At 39.5% G+C, this 24,462-nt stretch overlaps 1 protein-coding gene and 1 pseudogene across 1 annotated transcript; one reads left to right on the top strand and one right to left on the bottom strand.

Moving 5' to 3' along the window:
- Positions 1-7,844: 7,844 nt before the first annotated feature.
- LOC118430583 lies at positions 7,845-15,854 on the top strand (the record flags this gene model as incomplete). Its single annotated transcript, XM_035841550.1, is given in 9 exon segments — positions 7,845-7,925; positions 9,454-9,613; positions 10,228-10,385; positions 10,988-11,114; positions 12,209-12,267; positions 12,721-12,837; positions 13,072-13,158; positions 14,164-14,332; positions 15,066-15,854. Coding segments are annotated over 9 exon segments (1,020 nt in total), but the record flags the coding sequence as incomplete, so codon positions are not given.
- A 703-nt stretch (positions 15,855-16,557) lies between these two features.
- Positions 16,558-24,462, bottom strand: part of LOC118430582 — a 9,122-nt pseudogene continuing 1,217 nt past the window's right edge.

Below are 24,462 nucleotides of genomic sequence, written 5' to 3'. Positions count from 1 at the left end.
GATAAAAAGGGAATGGAATGGAATGTTTGAATGTTAATATGTTGCTCTGTACTAATGGCAATTGCTAGTCGCTCTGAATAGATGGCTTGGTCAGAACATATTTATGATAAGCAATGAATATAATGTTATAAATTAGAATAGGCAAATCCGTTTAATGCAACGTAGGGCAGGCGAATTTCAGCTCGAAGACAATAATGACAAAACGCATGATTGTACCATTAATTCAGTATAAGCAATCCATATCTATGTATATAACACATCAGTTAATTCCCACTGTTTGAATGTTTATTTGTACAAGACAAAACATGACATACCTCCTTGGAAGACAGCGAGGATCCGTTCAAAGGCGCCCATGTTGTCATTGTTCGGGTCGTTCTGCGCATGACAGGTCAGGCAGGCCGCCATCACCATGACAACCACCTGTAGAACCTTCATCAGTTCCATTTCTTCTACCCTCTGTCGTCACGAGTGCAGAGATTTTCCGGTAGAAGAATATACAAAGAGGTCTGTGATTTTCATATCCACCTTCATTTATTCTACTGTTAGATATACGAGATAACATGTAATATATAACAAGTGTCGACCAACCATAATATGAAAATGTAAAATGTAATGTATGACTAGCGACATCTCTCTTAACCCAAATGATCTGTATCAAGCCAACAGCATTAGATAAATATGCAGACTTTAAACAATACCTCCACATGAATAAGTAGCCTCTTCTGTAAAATCTCTGTCATGACTCATTTATGACTGAAGTTTGACCAACTTTGACTCAATCTTTATGTTAGTGTGAAGGTGACTAACATTCAAATGTCAATACCGGAAGTGTGGACATACTAGTAAACGACCTTCACATACCAGGGCTCGAAATTCATTTTTGGGACTAGGTGCACTGGTGCATTTAGCTTAAAAAATTGGGTGCACCACTTGAATTCAAGTAGAATGTCAGAAAAACCTAATAACAAAACATAGTACTTACATGCTATCAAATTCTTAAACAAGTACAATGACAGACATTTTCATTATCTTTCTAACACTTAGATTTCAAGAATATGATGAATGCTAGTATACTTTGATATCTTTACCTACATAAACCCAAAAAAATAATTGGGTGCACAGCTCCAATTATGGGTGCACCTGGGTGCACATGCACCCAGTATTTCGAGCCCTGCATACATATGTACCAAGCGACTACAAAACTTTCGTTTCTCGGAGGTAACAACAGCATGAGATTGAGTTGGACATTCATTTCAGTGCGTCATTTTGGAACCCCTTCTCTATTGTGTCAAACAACATTTCCATAAGTGCATTATCTTTCTTAAAAGCCAAAAAGTACCCCGACATATTATTAACATCTTCACGGCGGGGTTTTCAAGCCCCAAAGAGATTAAATTGAGAAATCATGACCTCCATATGAGGACAATGCTATCAATTGATAACATACTCGTATAGAAGTTAGACTTTGCTCAGTGTGTATTGACCCAACCACGCTAACACCAGACTGGCTAACACTTGCAAATGTTGTGCAAAGCATGAAAAATCTTTACAAAGTACACAGTACTATCTAAGTATCGGACTGAAAGACACGGTCAACTTCACCGTACGTTCTTTTGCCACGGAAGGTTTTCATCGATTCAACAGTCTAGTCGACCAGAGTAGGATCTATAAGAACCGTTCCCGACACCAAGAGATCTAAATCCTGTACGACACAGCTACAACTGTCCACAGAATACTCTCTATCGTCTGCTGTCGTAAACATCTCCTAAGATAAGTACGTCCTAAATGGATGTCGAAAGACTGCATGCTTACCCCTGTAGTCCTATAGTCCACCCCACTCACTCAGGAAGTCGTTTTGAACAACTGTGCGCAGAGCAGTTGAGGTTTGTGACCAGACCATATGACTGACAGTGTCGTCTGTTTGCTTCTTTATACCTAAGCTCAAAGATCATCTCTTGAGTACAATGTTCAAGTGTTATGCTGTCCCTCCTTATTTTTTCCTTAGCCTGTTTTGAATACTTCTAGTAATCTGACATATCAAGATACTACAATATCAACGACTTTTCATCAATATTATCTATACCTTTTATTGATATTATCTAAACAATAAAATCAAAATGTTGTTCTAATTTTAACTGTCTATGCCCAATTTGGCTGCAGATGTAATTCACACGTGCACATTGAATGCACATTCAATACAAAAATGAAAAAAAGTATAGTATGTCAATTATAAATACTTGTGAAGGGATCCAACAGTGTTTAAAATCTTCAAAACCACGATCATACACACTTAGGACCAATCGCAGAGAGGGGGCGGGGCTTGTGCGAGTGACGTCACGGTAGGACAGAACAATGCCACAAAGTTTGACGGATTAACAATCTGTTTGTTTGGCCAGAGGTGTTTGGCGAGTCTTCTATAGTGTTTATTCACGTCGACCTCAAAAGATAGCGTGGTATTTCTGCTTAAAATTAAGGCATTTCATGTAAATAATAGATTGCTCAAAATTGCGATCATATATTTGACACACTGTAGTTTGGCCTAGATTTTACCTGTCTAAAGTTATGAAACAGTCTCTACAACTGTCTAGTAGCTAGGTTGGGGTACTTGACCTGTAATAATCAGGTGAGATTTCCCCGACGGCCGCCGGAATGCCGACCGGATGTGCGTAAATGCGACGGTTCTTCGAGAGTTTCCGCCAGGTACGAAGTAATTGTATAATCGGCATTAAGGTCATCCTGTTTTGACGGAAGATACGACACGGGGGTGGGTGTCGATCTTTTACCTAATTTAACTTAAGCAGGGGCGCCAAAAACCTGGCAACGTCAGCAGAAAATTCCAACTTATCAAAGCTGTGGTCACCTAGCAGGATTAAGATTTTGTTGGCAGGTTTCTAAGACACCGTCCCGCTGTGTTGTTGTCTTCACGTTCTCTTAAGGGTCGTTCCAAGAAAGGGTACACCTATATCCTTTAATTTCTATATCCGGACACGTGACTATAGCCCATATACAAGTACAGTCGGCGACATTATGTGCGGAAAACTTAAGGTAACAACCTAGTGATAAGTTCTCGTCAGCAACTTTCACCGTGCAAAGAAAGTTCTACTAAGTTTAAGTGGCGCAAACCCCTGACCAATAAAACTGTCGCGCTTTTCCCATACAAGATGATCGGTAATTATAACATACTAGTAACTACACCCCAGACGCCTGCCAAACAGTATTGTTGCAGGCTATGGCACCTGCCCCCTGGTTATACCAATGTATGCTGATCTGAGATAGCACAGTTACACCATGCTGGCTCCAAGATAATGCCAAACAGATTGATGTGACAACACCTCAGAAAAATGCCACAAACTTTGTCGCCACGCCAGCGTCCTGCAGCTATAGCGGCTTTTAAGTTTTCGCACACAAAGCCCTAGGGGCACAGCGGGGAAATTTTGTTACAACTCCTGTATTCTTACTATTAGTTTTTACATTTTTCTATGTGAACAAAGAAAGAAAGAAAAGCATTTGTTTCTCACCTTATCCCTGTTTGTAGAATGGCTAAATAAATCAGGTGGAGACACTTGTTGTTGCAGTCCCAGATCTTAAACTTCTCTATCTCTCGAGGTGAAAAGTCGACGGTAGTAAAGAAATCTTGTGTAGCTATTATGCTGACGTTCTTTAGTCCCGTTCCTCAAGTTGTTTGAAGACTCGAGTCGCCGGTCTGATTTATATAGCCGCTATAGGATGACATCATTGTCCTCTTTGTTTGGGACATGCAGATTATTTTACCTGATTTCGGGCGAGATCATTAAGGTGTAGGGGTGGTCAGGGTAGGTTTGGTGAACCGCGGGGTCACCGGAAGAACATACTCAGGTAAATTAGGTCTGAGGTAAATAGTGTCTACATTTGTCATGACGTGTTCCATGGAAAGGGTGAGGGAACAATGGTAAATGATGTCAGGAGTATGTATATGGTCTCATGATCAAAAGAATACATAAAAGCTGACTGGTTAAAACACAAACAAGTGACCGTAGGTAACATAGTCTGTGACGTTGGTTTGGTATTTTGTTGGTTGTTATGTTCTTTGTGCATGTTGTTTGCTTATATTCTTTATGTATTTAAACATGGTGTTAAATAGATGGTATATGTAATTTTGCTTGTAATATCATGACCAGCTGGTCGCAGCTGTTGACAACATGTACAGCTGGTCACAGCTGGTCACAGATTTTGACGAATTTTGAGCAACTTGTGTGAATGGTAAAATAAATATCCAACATATTTCGAGAAAGGTGAACAACTGTCAAAGCGGTCCAGAACCGAAATACACCGCCAAAACAAACCCACGTGCATCATCGACAACCTCAGTGTACATAGCGGACCTGCCAAACCACATACGATTTAGACAGAGCACATACAGATACAAATACAACCACGCGTAAACGTGATAAAACGACAACGGAAATGTGCAAATACAGATGAAAACGCGCGTAAAATTGATGTACATATCACGCATCTGCTTGAACAAGCAGACTTGTACCAATACATCGTGAAACGTACAAATACAAGGGGTGATATCTGACATTATTACATCCATACTGAAAGCAACTAGGGGTAAAAATGGGTACCTGACTTCGGTCGGGGAGGTAAAAGACTACCTTTACCTTCTGTCTGTACCGTGTATGTGGCACTGTTAATATAAGTTACAAAAAACTTGAGTTACAAAAAACTTGAGTGCAGTGCCACATTGTCCCCGTCTGTCCAAAAGCAAAAAAACTAGCGCGACAAAAAAAACACCGTGCGTCATCGTCTAACACTGTGCAGAGAACCTGCCAAACCACAAACGTATGCGACAACGGAAACTACAGATACAGGTGCGAACGCGCGTTTGACGACAAGAAAACATTACGCATCTGCTTGCAATATTTCATTATGGCAAGGCTCACACAAAGCGGCCCTGGACCAAAACACCGCAAGATGAACAAATTGTAGGGGTGTTATTTTTATACACCCATAATAAAACCGGCAGCCGCGAAAAAAACAACGTGCATCATCGTCAACCTCAGTGCAGAGGACTTGCCAAACAACGTACAAATGCGACAACGGGAACATGCAGTTATAGGTGCGAACGCGACTTAACTTTGACGATCAAATAAAACCACGTATCTGCTTGACAATATCAATTACCGCATGACCCACATACAGGGAATCTGGACCAATACACCGGAAGATGAACATTTTGTAGGGGTGTTATTTTTATAACATCCATATTAAAACCACCTGCTGCCAAAAAAATCCACGTGCATCATCGTCTACCTCAGTACAGAGGACCTGCCAAACCACATAGAATTCAGACAATGGGAACATATAGATACAGCTGCGAACGCGCGAAAACCAGACAAAACTAAAAGTCTGTCGACCAGAGGTTCTGGTCACAGACTAACAAGTTAAGAAGTCGCTCGTGAAAATAAAAGAAATCGTAACATCCTTAGCTTAGTAACACAAAGAAAATTATCTGAAAACTGACACCCCTCTTCTCCAAACCTGAGGCAAAAGAAAGCTCCGGCATTAGCCTGGTATCCAGCCGTAATTATAGCTCCCGAGTCTCTTCTCTCCTCTTCGCAAATTACCAGAGAGGAAAGAAGAGACTCGGAAGCTATATTACGGCTGGATACCAGGCTACTCCGGCATCACAAAGTGCGTTTCCTGTGCCGCGACAGTACTGGGAACATGTCCATATCACACAGGCGCATGGAGCTAATGCAATGTCATGGTCGGAGGATGTTTGAATGAAAAGTCTAGATAGGCTCGAATTTCCTCAGGTTTTCTTGGGATCAAAACGACCATATATTATCGCAAACCGTCCTCTAACCACATCTTGGGAGGCAAGTCTCCTTGATTCTGTGACACAACGATTTTTCCTGTCAATATCTGCTTGAAGATTTTTTACGACTGTGTATTATCGTAAACCGTCTTCAAACCACATCTTGGGAGGCAAGTCTTTCTCCTCGATTCTGTGACACAACGATTCTTCCTCTCAATATCTGCTTGAAGATTTTCTGTCGTCGGCTCTTCTCGTCTCGACACACACGATCTCTTTTAGCGCGGTCACATAGGCCGTGCGATCGTCGTATGATCGCTATAGCTTCGGGCATTTTTAAAGACAATCATGAACGTCTCCTGCAAAGTTCAACTGTACATGTCTTGGTACACAAAATGCCGTTTTGGCCTGCTTGAAAATCCTTTGGCATCAAAATCGAATGACGATCGCACGACCTATCTGACCGCGCCTTTAGGGAGAGAACGTTCTCTTACACATATAGTGAGCCCCATACCCGTAACAACATATGCATGTCAGTCTTAACATATACAGATACATAGTTGTAGATAGAAACAGATGTAAAGATAGCTTTATGTGAAAATTTTAAGATTTTAGCCACTCATTAACTTACTTACAGCCAACCCAAGACGATACACCTTGTGTGAGGTGTGACAGATATGCAGGTGATCACTTAAGCGTAATACCAGTACTACATGATACCGGTAGAGGGTAGGACCACAGGATTTGAGGACAATGTTATTGTGCCATTTTAAAACGATGTGTCATATAACTATGGCCTTTCCGATGCAGTGAGCTCTACGTCCGTTGGGATTAAGAAAAGAAGAAAAAGGAACAATTATTAACACGAAAAGGATGTTCCACCTTTGTGGGTTGCTAAATATACCATAACTTCGGAGTAGTTCACCGGAAAGACTGCTACAACAATTCGGAAGTGCGCCTTCAAGTCTGCTGTGGATAATAGTGGGCCCGCGATGAAGAGGCAGGAAGCACTAATAAATGCAATTCAGAACTAGCCTGGTATCCAGCCGTAATATAGCTCCCGAGTCTCTTCTCTCCTCTTCGCAATTACGAAGAAGAGATCTAGAGAAGAGACTCGGGAGCTATATATTACGGCTGGATACCAGGCTATTGAAGTCAGAACGACTGAACCATACAGGCAAAACATGAGGAAGAAAGAACGAAAGACAGACAGATAGATAGATTGTTAGATAGATAGACTACATGTAGATATGTACTAGATGGTGGACAAATGAATAGATAGATGGCTAAAGTTATCGATTGAGAGAAGAAACGAAGCAATGAAACTAACATTAAGAAAAAACATAAAGTATCTGTAGATCATATGTAACATGTTTCATTGCTAAGAAATACGTGAATACAAATGCAGTATTCCGCTGTGCATGTATTGATACCTGTAATGTTAATTGTTGATGTTATTGATAGCTTAATCAGTTCTATAGTTTGGCTATGTTGTTTAGAAGTTCCTTTGTTTTAGAGAATCACATCAGAGAAGTCCTTGCTGCAGCTATTTTGGGATCATGGCATAGTAACACCGCTCAGCAGCCAAACAGCCTATTAATTCTTGCCCCTGGGATATCCGGTGTTGTCAGAGTCATTGCTTGTCTCCAAGCAGATGTTGGGAACTAAATCAATACATCTCAGAGCTAGCACTGCTTCTCTGTGTCAAACCGATGTACCCCTCCATTTAATAGGTCATACAAGAGCCTGATTGATAACTGTTGATCTTTGTACTTCACCATGTCAACATGGGAAAAGGAAGTGACGTTTACTACTCAATATGTTAAGGAATGTTTGTCCGTTGTCAAATAAAAGTTTTCGACAACAGTGAACTCTCGCTTGTAGACACAACCATCGCGAGATCGCACGAGACTATGCAGACCCGGAAGTCGAAACTGAGAAGTGATCACGCAGTTTGTTAGTCGATCGCGCCAGTTTTCTTCGTTTGTTGTAAATATTTACCCCTCAGTGATATTTTTATCAGTCACCCATGATGTATTCGGAGTCAGAGAACGAGGAGAGACCGCGAACTATCAGTGATTTGACCAAACCGCGCCATGCGACACAACAAACTGCCATCGGTCCGGTAAGTGTGAGGAAGCGAGGGGATTCCATTTCCCCCTCAAAATTATAGCGTGGATATTGTCCTGATTTATTGTAAGCTAACAATTTACAGTACGATTACTGTCTGGAACGTTTAGAGCCAATTTGTTTTGCTATGTTACTCTCATCTCTAGTTACTTGTTTTTACAGGTAAAGTACGTTTGTACATGCTTCAGGTCACGTATACATAACTGTCACGTGAAAATCTGAGTTGAGGGGAAGGGGTTTTCTGCTAAGTTCTGGGTCTCTCTATTTGCTCATGTAAAGTAGTATAAACGTAACGGAGGTACAGCTAACGATCCAAAGTAGAAAACGTGACGATAAGTCACAGTAGACCACCACGTGCTGTAGCTGAGGGGGAGAAACTCTTGGTTAGGACTTGTCAGGTGTTTACTCTAACAGGTGCGCCCGACCTTATCTTACGTACCCCGCCCACCTTGTGTCAGATACAATAACAACCTCGGCTTGCTGAGGCAAACAGGAGATTGTGTGAGTTTCGGATGCTTTTGCGAAGTCTGATTTTCTTTTAAAATGATATGTATAATGCGAAATTAAAGAATGATGGTGTAGAACTTAGATTTTGTAACGTAACCGATACATTGTGCCACAAAAACATAATGTACATCATACGTCAATGTTAGGCAAAGTACAAAGTACAATATTAGCAAGAAACCCAGGAAAACATTGCCCACTCATGATTACATGAACAGATGGGAGCCACTACTAGTAGGCACATTTCAGGGTTGCTGAGTCACTGTAGCCATCGTGGCAGACTCACTCCAGCTATTTTCTTTTACATTACCATTTTCTTAATACTTTCTTTTTCCTATTATGTTCATCTCAGTCCATTACTTTGGCAAGAATTGAAAAAAAATCCACTTTCAAATTTGTCATTGCTTTCTATATGTTTCCTTCTGTCATAGGGTTATTAAATAATACATGTACTGTAAATTAGTTTAAGTTCATTGGGATGTCTTGATAAGGAGTGGGAAAGAGTTTGAAGCAACACAATATTGAAGACAGGGCTCTTGTTTGCAGTGGTTTTGAGTGATTATGTGCACGGATGCTCACCTGTCCCTGGTGCTGACTGTTTCTCTGTCCCTGACTATATTTCCCTGTCCCTGATGCTGACTGTATTTCCCCATTTCTGGTGCTAACTGCGTTTCCCTGTCCCTGATGCTGACTGTGTTTCACTGTCCCTGGTACTGACTGTATTTCCCTGTCCCTAGTGCTGACAGTGTTTCCCTGTCCCTGGTGCTGACTGTATTTCCCCGTCCCTGACTGTGTTTCACTGTCCCTGGTGCTGACTATGTTCCCCTATGTGTTTCCCTGTCTCCAGTGTTTAATATGTTTTCTTTTCGCTGGTGCTAACCATGTTTTCCTAGCCTTTTGCTAACAGCATTTCCCTGTTACTGACAGTATTTCCCTTTTGCTGACAGCATTTCCCTGTTACTGATAGTGTTTTGCTGTTGCTGAAAGTGTTTTGCTGTTGCTGATCTCTCCCATCCCAGACCAGGTCCTGTGGCTCTCTGGAGAAGCATGAGTTACTATTCCTGGTTCTGACCATCCTGGGCCTTGCAGCCACCCTGGGGCTGACCATCTACAGACTCACCAGTGTCGAGAAGACAACTGCAGACTTCACTTTTGCATTGGTCCTCATCATCAACACAGGTGGGTCATAGCCTTTGTTCATACACACAAACCCATCCAATCCAATTCTAGCTCTGCTTTCCTCCTCCGATCACCATCCTGCTGAATAGTGTGTCCCATATACATGTCCCCATTGTAATGTTTTGCCCTTGTGTCATTTCCTATGTCAGGTATCAAATATGTATGAGATTGAGCTTGAACCTTATCACCATGTCATTAAAGTTTAGATATGAGCCAATCAGAGCTCTTGCATATATTTTAGGCAAGTATTTTCTAAAATGCCAATCATTACTCTCAATAGGTGAAGACTTCTGTAAATGTATGATTGTAAGTTTGCAGGAATTTAATTTTGTAGAAGCTGCAAAATGAGTGTTTGTGGTGGTTTTGATTAAAGTGTATACCCCCCACATACAGTAGTCACATGCTGTCATGGAAAAATGTTTATGGTGGCTTTGAGTTTGTGGTGAAGCAGCCACTGCAAAAACCCCAACAGAAAACTATCGCAAACATTTCTGCATTTGCAGTATTTAACTGCATGAAAGGTAGGATGTGTGGATGTAACAAACGCAACAAGAGTTCTGCCAAAGGCACATTACCTGTCAAGGCATTAAAAGATTTACTTTCTCTCCCAACAGTTGCATGCCTGATCTTCGTTGTCCATGGCTTGATGCGGGAGCGGCCTTATGAAGTTGCCATCTTCATCATAGCAGACGTCATTGTCCTCATCTATTGTATTGTCAACTATGCAGAGAAGCCAAGATGGGATAACCCCACTGAACATGCTGTAAAGTTGGTATGTTGAAAATTTCATTGAATCAAAACTTGCAGTGTTCTATGTCACATTTATGTCTTGTCTTGCCATAACTGTCTAGTTTGGCTGTATGACATCAAAGAGGATATTTCGCATTTTTTACTAGGTGTGATATTTTGAACTCCCTTGTGAAAATTTTGACATGCTCAAATTTGCTGTCAAAAATTAGCCTCTACCAGGCTCTGCAAATCGTTGTTCAAAGAGTAGAAATTGGACAAATAGAGGGAATAGTGTGCTTGGGGAGTTGGCTGGCCATAGTGGGTCGAGAACTGACTCCCCTAGTACAATATTCCCTTTTTTTGTCCAATTTCTACTATTTGACCTATGATCCACAGAGCCTGATAGAGGCTTAAGTCAAACATGTGGTTTAAAGGATGAGATATGTAAGACCAAAGATGTCAGTAATGCAATATTGTAAGAGAATTTAATACATTGTACAGACAGCATATGTTTGTGTGTGTAAGGGAGGTAATATGTAATATAGAGACATTGTACAGACAGCATGTGTTTGTGTGTGTAAGGGAGGTAATATGTAATATAGAGACATTATACAGACAGCATGTGTTTGTGTGTGTGGTATTTAGGTGCGGCTGATACTGGTGGTGGTGGTCTCTGTGATTGTCGTCCCCCTGGCTGTCTACATCCTGGTGTCCTTCTATCAGTCACGTAACCTGATCTTCAGAACAGTGGGGGCCAATGCAGAGTTACAGGGTAACTGTTTCATTCTCACTCATTCACTCAGTCAGGCCCATAGCTAGTACAGTCAAACCTGTATTAGCGGCCACCTTTGCATAACGGCCACCTGTCCATAGTGGCCACTTTTTGTCGGTCCCTTGGATTTGTAATGATTAAGAGATAGGCTTAGCGGCCACCTGTCCAACGCGGCCACGGCCACACGATTTCCGGTCCCGCAGGTACAAAAACACTGCCGATTACGGCCACGCGGACCGCTGATCTATGTTTCGGCACGCGTTCGGCCATATACAGCGGCCGTATCGTCACCCTACGCCGGATTTAAAACCTCTTTGAATTATTTTCAAAACAAAACTTCGTAAACTGGCGCTACCCATACAAACGAGGTCATATAAGGTCAATAGACGACACCAATATTACGGAGGTAAATTGTGTTAAAGTTACGTTCTAATACACTATCGCTTAGGTTAATTCACATCACAAAAATTTCTAAATAAATTGTTACAAAGAGAAAATGATATGAACTTCAGACTATGATGGATTTTATTCTTACATTTATTAAGAGATAAGTCTAAAATGACGTGACTTTTCTTGTGAGTACCACATTAGCATAATGGGCGAATCTGACGTGTGAACGCGAGCGGGAACACACGGACGGCGAAGTATCAAAGGATACAAGACGAAAGATGACGATGCTGGTCTCTTCAGACAATATCAACTGTAGAACATTTAAAACTTTTTATAGCTTTTGTTTTCTTAATACATATAGTGTAAAAATCATTGCAGTACATGTACAGTACTGTATTATGTGAATAAAGATCATTGGGTACTAAAACCATGTGTAACTTATTGCTTGTGGTCAATTAATTAGCATATTCTCTATAGTGGCCACCTCTCTATAGTGGCCAATTTTGACCAGTCCCTTGAGTGGCCACTATAGACAGGTTTGACTGTAGCTGTATGAGCTGTCTGAGCTATAAACTAGTTACAAGATTGCAAAGGGGGCTTACTGCCTTTTTGGCCACTTCAGCCCAGTGAATTCTACACAATACATTGTATAATGTTACCTGACTAATATTTTTTTGTTGTTGACAAAATTATATACTATATAGACATGTGTGACCTGACCTTCTTCAATGAAGCCTTGCTGAAGTTGGACTTCCAGTTGGAGGTGAGTCTTTTCCAAACATTCCTAACCCACAATAAACTTCATATTCCAAGCATATTACTCCTTGCATAGTCCAATGGGTTAATGACCCTGCATATGGACCAAGAAGTCATGAGACTGAATCCCATAGCTGTGTTACTCACCGTACATGTAAGCTACTGCAAAGGGTCAACGTTCTTATGGGACACTGAGCCATGATCTTCTGTTCATTATAGTTGTTACAAACTAGAGGAATTTCATTGGTACAGTCTGAGTGAACCTGTAAATACTTTTAACAGCATCTGTCTTCTCTGTCATTACCAGTGGAAGATTAGCTTATAATATCTCTTCAATTAACTCTTTTGAGCCAAGTTAACCTCTTTGTTTGAGCTAAGCTGGTTTGAGATCACTATGATGATCAGTTTTTACTCCTTTTGTTTGCAAGGTTCACAAATTCTGCATTCTCTCTTTCCACAGCTTTCCATGGTGGTGTTGGTGATGAACAATGGAACAAAACTGATCACTGAAGACATCATTGTGCTGTCTGTGGGGACTGTGTTTGTGTTGGTATGGGCCACACTGGGGTACTTGTCGGTAAGTTAAGAAACAGGTATGAGTGCTGCTGAAGACTTAGCTTATGCATAAAAGAAAAAAGTATAACGTTATATAAAGTACATTCCTAACCTTCAAACATTCATAACCCATGGTGAACTTCATATTCCAAGCACATTGCATTTTGATGATGATAATTACTTTTTAAGAGAAATGTAAAATTTAATACATTCCTAAACATATCACCCTCCCTCCTTCCACCTGTGCATCATGTAGATGAGATTTGAGAGCAAAGTGTTGGTCATCATCTTCCTCCTGCTGTGGTGGTGTGAGCCGGCCTACATCATCTACAAGATGGTGGATGTATGTACCTGGAACTTTCATATAAATGTTCATCTGTACAGCTACTATCTACAAGTAGATTAGATTGATTAATAAATGAATGAATGAAGACCTTTATTGTATGTTTATGATCTTACAAGCTTAGTACATTCGAAGATGATAAAGTTAGTTCTAAGTACGATTACTTATCACATCTATAAAGTCTAATGTATACTAGTATGTACATGTAGGGAATGGTGGTTGGTGATGTTGTTTCCCTGATTTTTGGGTTGTTGCAGTGGGTTTAGGACAAACAAAACATGGTGGTAGACGGACAAACGAAGAACTCAATTTTATTCAAAATCTTGAACGCGTTTGTATACTACACCTTCTTAGACAGGCATTAAACGGAAGCGTTCTTAGAACGTTCTTCTACTACCTTTCTTACACCCACACCATTCCCTACATACAGGTTCAACTTCTTCGTGCTTAAGACAGCTGTAAGGGCAGATGGAGCTTGAGATACATGGTTTATCTTCGCTCACTCGGTGGTTTTATTCGGTGGTTATAGCAAAGGACCAGGCGTTATGACACCACATACACCTTGGGGCGGGTCATTAACCCTTAATTAATGGATGGGCAGATGGATGGACATAGAGACAGATACATGGATGGATGATAGATAATTGCCAGTGGATTAAGATCCAAAAATTGCAACATCACTTGACATGATTGTAGAGGCAACTGTGTTTAGGGGTGAACTGCACTACTTTTAAAAATTGCCATAGATACGATGGTATTATGATAATAGTATACTGTATCTGAATCTATATTGCTGGTTTAATCGCCCTTCGGTGTAACACACCAGCTTCACAGGCACATGGCGTGGCAGCAGCTGGTTATATTACACTGAATGATCCGTCACACCTAACTTTTTCACATTGTGTTCATCAAAACTATCCAGCGAGATGCCTACACTAACTGTGCTTGGTGACATTGTGTGTCATGTAAGAAAAAAAAATAAACTGAGCTAAATTGAAACCTCAGGTTGCCCAACAGCTCCACAACAAACATGAGGATCCCACACCTGAAGATGCTAACCTGGTGCCTGCAGCAGCCATTGCCTGCGGTATCGCTGCCTGTCTCGTCCACTCCTTAGTACTGATGGTCACATGGAAAGTCTGGGGCAACTTTGGCAATGGACTTAAGGAGAAAGGTATGGATTTAATGCAGCAACATTTAGGCCACACCAATTTAGTGTGTAAGTTCTAAGGTACTGGAGATAAACAACCTAAACTTTCTGTTGAGTGGAAGTCTTTACTTTTATTTATAATTATTACACACAGTTTCAGTACGGTAGTTAAGTATAGTCAGACTCAAGTATTCCTCCAAGTTTACTTCACAAAATACTCCCGCTCAAACCAGGCTTGAAAGTGTTCTCCATCTTGCTCTATCCTCTATTAAGGACTTTATTTTCTTCACTTCAATTAATTGGTATCAGATCTCAGGTTGTCAATGAACGTGAATTTTGGTCTCCCTCGGCTTCGTTTTCTCTTTGTTGGATGCCAGAGTACCAAATAGAGGCAATGGTGTCTGGATACCAAGCTTGCTGCTTATATGTTGTCCTCTTGTTAGATTCTTATTTCAAAATGTACCAATGAAATAGATAGGTGTGGTTGACGTCCAAGCTTAAAAGATAAGATACATGTACATGTTATACGAAGGTATGATCATTGAATATCATGCTGTGGTCTAGCGGTCAGCAATACCAATTGCAGTATCAGAGGCTAGGATTGGAGTATGTGTGCTACTGGTAGAGGTTGCTCATGCAGCCTACATGTATGGGAGAGCTGTGTTTTACATACAAATCAGTGTAGTTGTCCTGCATTACGGTAGGCGGAGCAATCACATTTGCTGATCCTTAATTTATTTAATACTTCCCTCCACAGTGTATGGGCAGCCTGGTACAGATGACAGCAGGCATGTTGTGGAGGAAGAGACTCGGTCTTAAAGTACAGCAGCTAGCAGCCTGCTGGAGTCGTACAAAGGCAATGTTGTCAGTTGACATCATTCAGTAATTCTTTTGCAAAGTGTCACAGCTATATGTGTAGCAAAGTATATTACACGTTATGTTATACAGATTTTATTGATTAAACAGTGAAGTTGAGCGAAAAGATTTGTATATTTCTAAAGAATTTATATTTTCAATTTTACACTGATCCTTTCAACATCTAGAGAATTCTGCGACTATTTCTTTGTAAGTTTAAACGTAGTCACATGATACCTCTTTATATAAATTTTTATAACACCTTTCATAACTACATCTATAGAATACAGTACTTGGAAGATAAGTTTCACTCTCAATTGAAATGAGATATTTTATTGCACCATTCCAAAGTAACTTTTAGAAGACCATTGCAAACATTATTCCCTATTGCAGTAATACATTGAGTTTGATTATTGAATACAAATGATGTTGTACTTAATATGCATCATTAAATTTTATGAGAATTAATCAGAATATTAAAGCCATTACGTACATTGTTGATATATGTAGAAGAAAAGAATTGAAATGTTATCAATTTTGATTTTTGTACAAAGGATGTGAACACTTCTTGAATTGTGTATCAGTTAATTTGTTATAATTAATGGAAGAACCTAATGCAATGTATATTGTCAATACCATATTATATATTAATGATATATACTTCTCAATAAAAAATAGTTACTTACATGTAGTATTGTGTGGTGTTACAGTACTGAGTGTGTATGAGCTGTATTGTCCTGAGTACTGGCAGTGTCAGAAATGACATGTCAAGTTATACAGTAAATGTTCCCTGAAAAAACACCAATTTCTAAAAGCTCTTTTCCCTCCATGTCATATAATTATTAATGACATGTACTTCTCAGTAAAGATAGTTCTGTAATATATATAATATGTAAAATTTTAAGGTGTCACCACACTAATGGGTGCAAGCTGTATTCTCCTGAGTACTGGCAATGTCAGAAATGACATTTCAAGTTGTACGATGTACAGGTGCCCCAAAAAAGCATAATTGCCTTTAACACCAAAGTTTAAAAGCTAATTGTCCCCACAAACCCAATACATGAGCTGGAAGATCTGTGTCAGTGACTGGGTCTTTTCCTACTGCCATGACTGTCATCACACTATCAGCTACCAAAAAAGCATGAGTACTTCCTCTCAAGCATTTATAAATGCTTGGAGGTTGAAAACGAAGTGTGCTGAGTTCAGCTGAAGGAGCCGTCTGGGTGTATTTTGAGGGCTCTGTCTTTACATGTAGTTGAGGTTGAAAAGACGTGTGTTGTGTTCAGCTAAAGAAGCTGTTTGGGTGTATTTTGAGGGCTCTGTCTTAATTGTAGTTGAGGTTGAAAAGAAGTGTGTTGTGTTCAGCTAAAGAAGCTGTTTGGGTGTATTTTGAGGGTTTAAAAAGAAGTGTGCTGTGTTCAGCAGAATTCGAAGGAGCCGTCTGCGTTTATTTTGATGACCCTGTCCTGAAGTCGAGCCTGCTCAGCAGCAAACACCAGTAGATGGCTCTGCAGGGTGTCCTGTGGTCCCGTCAGTATGTGGGACCGGTCACCGCTCTGGAAACAGATTTCATCAACCGTTCAGGAAAGGTCAGTGATTTTTTTCAATTGCATTGAACTCTGTATTTAAGGGATGACATTTTTCGGGGCCATTTGGTTGATTTGATAACAAAATGGTTTCTTGTATATAAAACTCGAAACAGCAACTCTTTGTCTACAGTGAGCAGATTATCATTGTCCTCTGGACTTTGGAAAAACACTTTTGACTGTTTACAGCTTAAAGGTAACATGCATTGGCATAATACCGGTAGTAAGACTTATACCGGTAGATTAAAAATACTCGAACTTAAAGAGATCTACACATGCAACAATAGTTATTTCTGAGCTGTGCACACTTCAGACATCTAGGTGCCCAATACATCATTTACAAAGCATCGATAACAATGCATTCGAAGACAACAAGGCCAAAAGTTTTCAGTATCTTTTTCGGGGTAGGCAGCTCGTCGTGGGACGAACACACTGTCACATTCATTGCCAAATTTATAGATCATAATTACACATGCTCACGGCACAAGACGAACATGATTCAACAACAATCTTGAATTTCTGTTGGTGACCTACAACTCATGTAAAAGTGTGAAGAACCGTTGCATAATAGCCCGGATCTACGACTGAATGGGCAAAATTGAACGTACGCAGCCATTTTCCCGCCATTTTTATATCTACGCTAGCAGTGAAGTGTTACGTCATAGCGGTTGTGACGGACAGGAGTTAAATGAAAATTCTTGACAGTATACGTCCGTTTTCTCATGACATTTTTTATGCTCATGCAGGTTTATGTTTTATGCATTTACTGACAGAAAAGGAAGGAACATCAGAGGATGTATAAATGTACATAGCGGCAGTTAATTGTGCCGTGTTTCTTCCTACCGGTATTTTGTACCCCCTCCCAACCACGCGCCCGTTTGCCGTGTAATTCCGCGGCGTGTTACAATTACAATATTACGTTTTTAGCAGGACAAGAGTGACAGAAAAGTTACACAGAAGAAGTGGCAAGGGTAACCTATAACAGCAACATGTAACTGGAGAAAATGATGCGTTGACAATTTGTCAAATCAGTATGGCTAGAGAAATCGTCGTAAACGTACCGGTATTATGATAATAGATGTTACATATCCCATATTTTTAGAAGAACTTCTCTGTTGCCCAACGGATCATAATGATCCCCAGCAGGAGTCCTTCTGCCTCATTGAAAATGAAAACAATCTCAACAATTTTTGGTAAATCACAAGATTTTTCGAGGCAATTTGAGACATTCTTGAGATCTTTCATAACAATCTTAAGATCTTTCATTAAGTCTCAAGGTTCCTTGAAATGATCTCAAGATTTTTCCAGATAATTATGATGATCTTGAGATATGGGACCTTTTTCAAAGCAACTGGCAAAATATCTTCAAATTTGCAAAGCATCTTAAGATTTTTTAAAAACATCTCAAGATTGAGTCATGAAATTTCAGATCAAGTCAAAACATCTCAAGATCATGTCAAAACATCTAAAAATTTAAAACAAGATCTCAAGATCTTTGCTATAAATCTCAAGATTTTTCAAATTTCAACAAAGCTTCGGGGTCAATATGATAACTTTGTCACAAATATCAGATATGTGAATTTAAGCTGCATTTATAGTTCAAAGTGCTCTGCTCAGTCGAATAATAATCTGCTCAAATTGTGACTACAAAATAATCTGTTTTAGCAAAGAAACATAAATTCTACTAGAGGATTCTATCATACAGTTTACATGAATCCTATGGAGGGACCTTTGTCTCTAGTTTGGTGCCTACTTCATGTTTGTTTGACTATTACTTGTATGGCTTTCACAAAGGCATCCATGAGGAAGAAGTCAGCTCCACCGTGCAGCATATCCCCCATCCTGCTAGATGGCGCTGCTGCACAGTCATGTTTTGTCTCTTCCTGCTTCAGGAAGTCATAGAGGTAGACAGGACCTGCACCTGAGCAGCGTAGCTCACCCTGGAAAGATGGACACAACATGGTAAGGCTGCACACATGTAATTTGATGGTTCTCGGATCTAGAACAATAATGGCAGGCTAGCTGGGAGACCTTATCAAGTAACAAGTAAGTAAGTTAGGAGAATGACATGAAATTACAGCCTGAGTGTCAATGTGACTAATGAATTGCATTTTTAGCGTTTTTAAAATGTAGCATCCGTCACCTTTAAGTTAGCCTCTTCATTAATTTTCAACTTAAAAGATGTCCTGCAACTGAATTAGGATAGAAGGAAACAACTTAAATGGTTATCACATTCAATGAGGCATCAATTCTTGAACATTAGCTCTTTTTGAACAAATCTAAGGCAAACCTTGGTGCCTGCAATCCTGGTCTGTCGCTCGCCGATCTCCTGTGTGAAGGCCACCATGTTGAGACACGCCGTCTGACCACCTTCAAATTGAAAATTCACAACCTGAAAACAAACAAAAAACATCTGTACAAAAAGATACTTCAGGTGGTCTGTATAATATTCAGGACTGCATCATGACGGGAGGGAAATAGTCTGCATTTGCTGCCAAATGTTGACCATTTCATCACGACTTTCAAATTTTGATCAGTCAAGATCTGCTTTGTCTTGATAGTTATGTCCCTCCTTTACATCATTACGTCACACTCTAAAAAAGCAACAGAATGGAGAAAGAATGTCTTTGTTGTTGTTTTGAAATGTTGTTCATTCTTCGATTCCTCCATAGAGTGTGACATTACGAGCCAGAACATATTTCTTCATTGTTGATTTGTATGGTTACCTGATTGGATATGACATCATTGTCACACTCGTACACACAGCGTCCATATGGCCCAGTCCTCAGTGCTTCAGTAAGGCTCTCTATGTCCACAGGCTCCTGAGGACACACCACGCTGACAGGCCAGCCTGTCTGGCCCTGACAATATATAAAACACAGTGGCAATGTTACAGAAAGACAATTAAAACATGATATAAGAGATGGAGCCAATAAATCAGAATAAACAATATCCGTGGGCCTTACAAAGCTAGTTCACCTTAATCTGTGGGGTAACCTAGATTCGTTGTTGTAAAAAAACTGGGTATTTAGAAATTTCAGGTCAACGATGTGGAATTCAAATGTCAACATTTTAAAAATATTGCAATGTGAAACAACCTTCAATCGACATAATGATCCCCAAATACCCTATTTAAGATACAACGGATATAGGTTACCCTACGGATAAAGGCAAACTACGGTAACGTTACAAGTTTTTACATAAGTTTACAAATTTTTTAAATACTTCCAAATCATCTCAAAACATAAACTGCCCTATTCAGTTACATTTTTTGTATCTTGATGAAATTTTATGTCCAACCATTTAAGACTTACTGTCTCACCTGTTCAACTCTCCTCAGGTAGATCTTCTTGGCAGAATATGGGCAGGTGTTCTACACCTGGCAGTCCAGACACCTGCTGGCTGCACCTGCAGGCTGGAGGGAACAAGACTACTACACTACCAAAAATGATTTTTTTCTTATTTTGCTTACCCCATGGACAATTCTTGTACGAAGAAAAACATTCTTGCAGAAGAAAATGTAGAAAAAAATTTAAGCAAAACGAGAAACTACAAATTTTTTTTAGACATTTAAGCAAAATCTTCTTATTTTTTCTTACAATGGAAGAAAAAAATTCTAGAAATTCTTGTTTTTTTCTAGCCAGATTCAACTCTTAAGAAATACTACAATTTTTTTTCTTCCAGGAAGATAAATTTTCTGTGAGGAAGCAAAACAAGATAAACAAGAAAGGGAATTTTGAGAAATACAAGAAAACAAATCTCAAATTTTCTCAAAAACTTAACAAGAAAAAATTTGCTTGCCCCATGGACAAGCACATTTTTCTAACATTTCTTGGGGACAGAATAATTTTCTTCCCGGAAGACAAATTTTCTGTGAGGAAGCCAAACAAGATAAACAAGAAAAAGCATTTTTGGTAGTGTACTTCCTTAAACTGAGACGGGGGCTGATACCGACTTCCAAGCACCTTTGACCCCTTGCTGATGTCACACTTCCGGTCTGGATGTGTGACTTAGGTTTTGGGTCATTTCAACTTGATAAGGATCAGAGGACTGATCGAAAGCTGGTTGGTTATAAGTGCTTTATTTTGTGTACGGATATAAATTTTAAAATTGTAACATGATGTTGACTACCATCACAGATTAACTTTCATTCAAGACTACATAATGTCTACCAGTATTATCAGTGAAGCCAATGCATCTCAGGTATTTTCAGTTGGTTGTGATCAACTTGATGCAAGTCATCTACGCTAGCTCCACCGGATTGAACGTGGGTATCAGAGATTCACATATTTTATTCTTTACTATTTAGTAGAATTTTCAGATTCACTACCGTGATATGTATTGACATATATTTCTGTTTTGTAGTTTGTAGTGTACTTTTTGTTGTGTCTGAGTTTAAGCTGCTCTTTCTTTTTGTTTTGTTTTGTAAATATATAGGCTGGGGCATTGGATTGCAGTTAGTGAAGTTCGTTTTATTTGCTGTGCACATTTTTCATGCATTCAGTTAGTACATCTGGAAGCTAAATCTTTATTGTGAACTCACCTTGTTTTCAGGTGTGAAGTGAAGGAGACTTCCAAAGGAGGAGACCTTGATACACCTGCACAAATATAGAAATAATGCTTACAGCTTTACAAAGTATCATATCATTTTAAACTTTATAACTACATGTACAAAATGTAGCTGTTTGGCTACCAATTTTTTCACGATGGCAGCATGGAGAAGTTTACATACTGTCAGATGACAGTCCTGAGTTGGAACATTCCAGAACTATATTGTAGCAGCTGCTACATACATGTACAGTATAATATTAACTCTCATAATTCCACCAGAATCTGATGCTACAATACCGCCACACGAGAAAAATCATGAATTCAGAGTGATTCAAAGAGATGTACCAATGCAGCATCTGAGCTACATAAGTTCTGATAATGGTGTTCAAGACAATCTTGAGAAGGCCTCTATGACAATGATGTATTTTGGCACAGGTTGGAATCATGAGAATTGATCTTAAATAGAAATATTATATCATAGAACTGTGCCATGAAAAGAAGTGACAACCTGACCTTGACCCTGTGAGCCAGTAGCGAATGAGGTCCACATCATGGCAGCACTTGGCCAGGAGCGAGAAGCTGCTTCCTGTCGTGTTCCGCCAGTTGCCGCGTACAAAGGAATGTGCAAAGTGCCAGAAACCAACCTGAAAATTGATTATAGAAAGGTAAGGGTCATCATTGATATTTGGCAGCTTTTAGAGGTCATATAGAGGAATGCAATGGCTGCGTGGGTAGAGTGCTTGCCTTGCAGTCGGTTGGTATGTCATGAGCTTGATCCCCTGCATTTGAGAAAGAGTACAGTTACTAGTACAGTGGTTGATCATACACATGCCAATACCAGTGGACTAGCCCCTTGCTCTAGTGATTGCACAAAGTTGTGTGGCCCAGGGCTATTGAAAATGAGATGGGCATTGCCCTATGCACCATCTGGTGCAGGGAGGACTTTATTAACTAACTAGAGGTTATATATCATTTTTATATCATTCAGGTATCAAAGAAAGAAACATTGAATTTTATCTTACCGGTTCCATGTGGTTGATGTTGACTACATCTCCTATGGCACCACTGTCAATCAGTTCCTACAAAACATTAGAAAAGATGAATTTGTCTGTATCACTTATATATATATATATATATATATATATATATATATATATATATATATATATATATATATATATATATATATATATATATTAATTAGGTGTACATGTATCATGAAGCAAGGAAACAAACATACACAATGTCAGGTTCTATCAGTCTATAATCACCTTTATCTTCTGCACAGGTGGATAATATCTCAGCACATGACACACCGACAGGATGACACTGTTCCTCTTACAAGCTGACACAATCTGCCTGCAGTCCTCCTCTGTCACCTGACGTTATATGGAGACAATATTACCATCAGTAGATCATGCATATAGTGTACACATCAGAAACCCTTAAATGTTTCCGTAGCTGTGTTTTTTTTAATGGTGACCTCCCCACTGTTAAAACATTTTAACGTTAACTTGTTATTTATATTACTACAGAATTTTTTCACCCGCAAACTTAAAACCATGCAAAAACAATTAGCTTTCCTCCAAAGGAGATGAAGTCTGCATGAAATGAGGTGCTCCCAACAATAAATGAATTTACAGCTGCAATAATTCATAACTTTTAACAAATGTACATTTTAATACTGTTTTTATATCCGCATGTATACCAATGAACCAATGTTATCATTGCATGGTCTGGATTTGAATTTTAGACAATAGAAAATTAACTGAAACAGAGTGAATCTCAACTCAGGCATCTAAAATTAACACTTTAGCAAAGGACATTGTAAAAACAGAGGGCTGGGCAGAAAACATGTAGTTTTCATGTTTTGGTTTTAAATGATACTTAAAAGTATCATTCATTTTTTATTCAAACACTTAAAGGATCAACAAATCAAATTATTGTGGTCTTATTAAGAAACTTTAAAGTTCAGGCTGTTTGAACTCACTGCCATGGGTTTCTCCAGAAGGATATGGTAGCCACGATCAGCGAAGGCCACCGCGGGAGCCCTGTGCAGCTGGTCTGGGGTTGCTATGACAACACAGTCAGCAAACTTCTCCCTGTCCGCAGCTTCTCGCCAGTCTGGACAAATAGTAGAGGTGTAAAAGTTCAAGTTAAGATTTAAAAACAAACTCCTTTTAGCCTGATTAAGTCAAAGTATTTCAATTTGCCCCCATTTTCTTATTACATGTACATGTACAAATTGATTTATTATTAATCACTACTGACTGGTGAAGGAATCTGGCCCATATTAAGAGATAAATGTACCAAGAAAATGGCAAGAACTTAAAAGAATAAATGAAATGTAATAACTTAACCCTTAAACTGCCAGAGTTTCAGCCCTATAAAATGCTATCAGTGCCAGGCTTGGCCGCTGACCTCCAAAAAGAAACCCCCGAACAAGACCGAAGTCCGCAAAGCTGCTACTTCGGGAGAATATGCAATCCCGGATATATCTGGGTGCGGCACACAGGACATGTATAGGTGTGCCAGATATATCCGGGTTTGGCAGTTTAAGGGTTAAAAGAAAACAGCCTGAGAGAGTCTGTAATGGCTTTATAGTAACCTCGGCCTTACTCCCTAATTAACATTGTGATTTAGTAAGATTTCAGAGGCTACCTAACAACTTTGGAACTGAGAAACAAAAGATAAATAGTCTTAAGAAATCTTTCACATATAGAGCAGCAGCTCTGAATGGAACGAACTAGCACATGAGTTACAAACCTTTAGTACATTCAAGATCTTTAGACAGCAGGTAATGAAACACAATTGTGAAGCACAGCTAATGATATTGTGAATGACATGTTATATGTTGTGTATGTTATGTGTACAAGTTATGTGTAATTATTGCTCCTGGAAGAGTTGATGTTGTAGTGATAGGCAGTCAACAACTAAAGGATTCAATAAAACAAAACAATAAATAAACAAACTTTGCTACATCTACCTGACCCAGGTAAATGTGTGTAAGTCAATCACCTGAGAACACATTCTCCTCTGGAATGTTGTACAGGTGCTGAAGACGTCGACACCTGAACAGACGAGGGTCAGCAACACCGACGACCTATAAGTGAGAAGCAGGATAATGTTTTAGGACTTATAATGACCTGGAGGTTACCCTCA

Source organism: Branchiostoma floridae, chromosome 14 (assembly GCF_000003815.2).
Source record: "Branchiostoma floridae strain S238N-H82 chromosome 14, Bfl_VNyyK, whole genome shotgun sequence".
NCBI classification, from domain to species: Eukaryota; Metazoa; Chordata; class Leptocardii; order Amphioxiformes; family Branchiostomatidae; genus Branchiostoma; species Branchiostoma floridae.
This window is presented reverse-complemented; position numbering and strand designations above follow the sequence as displayed.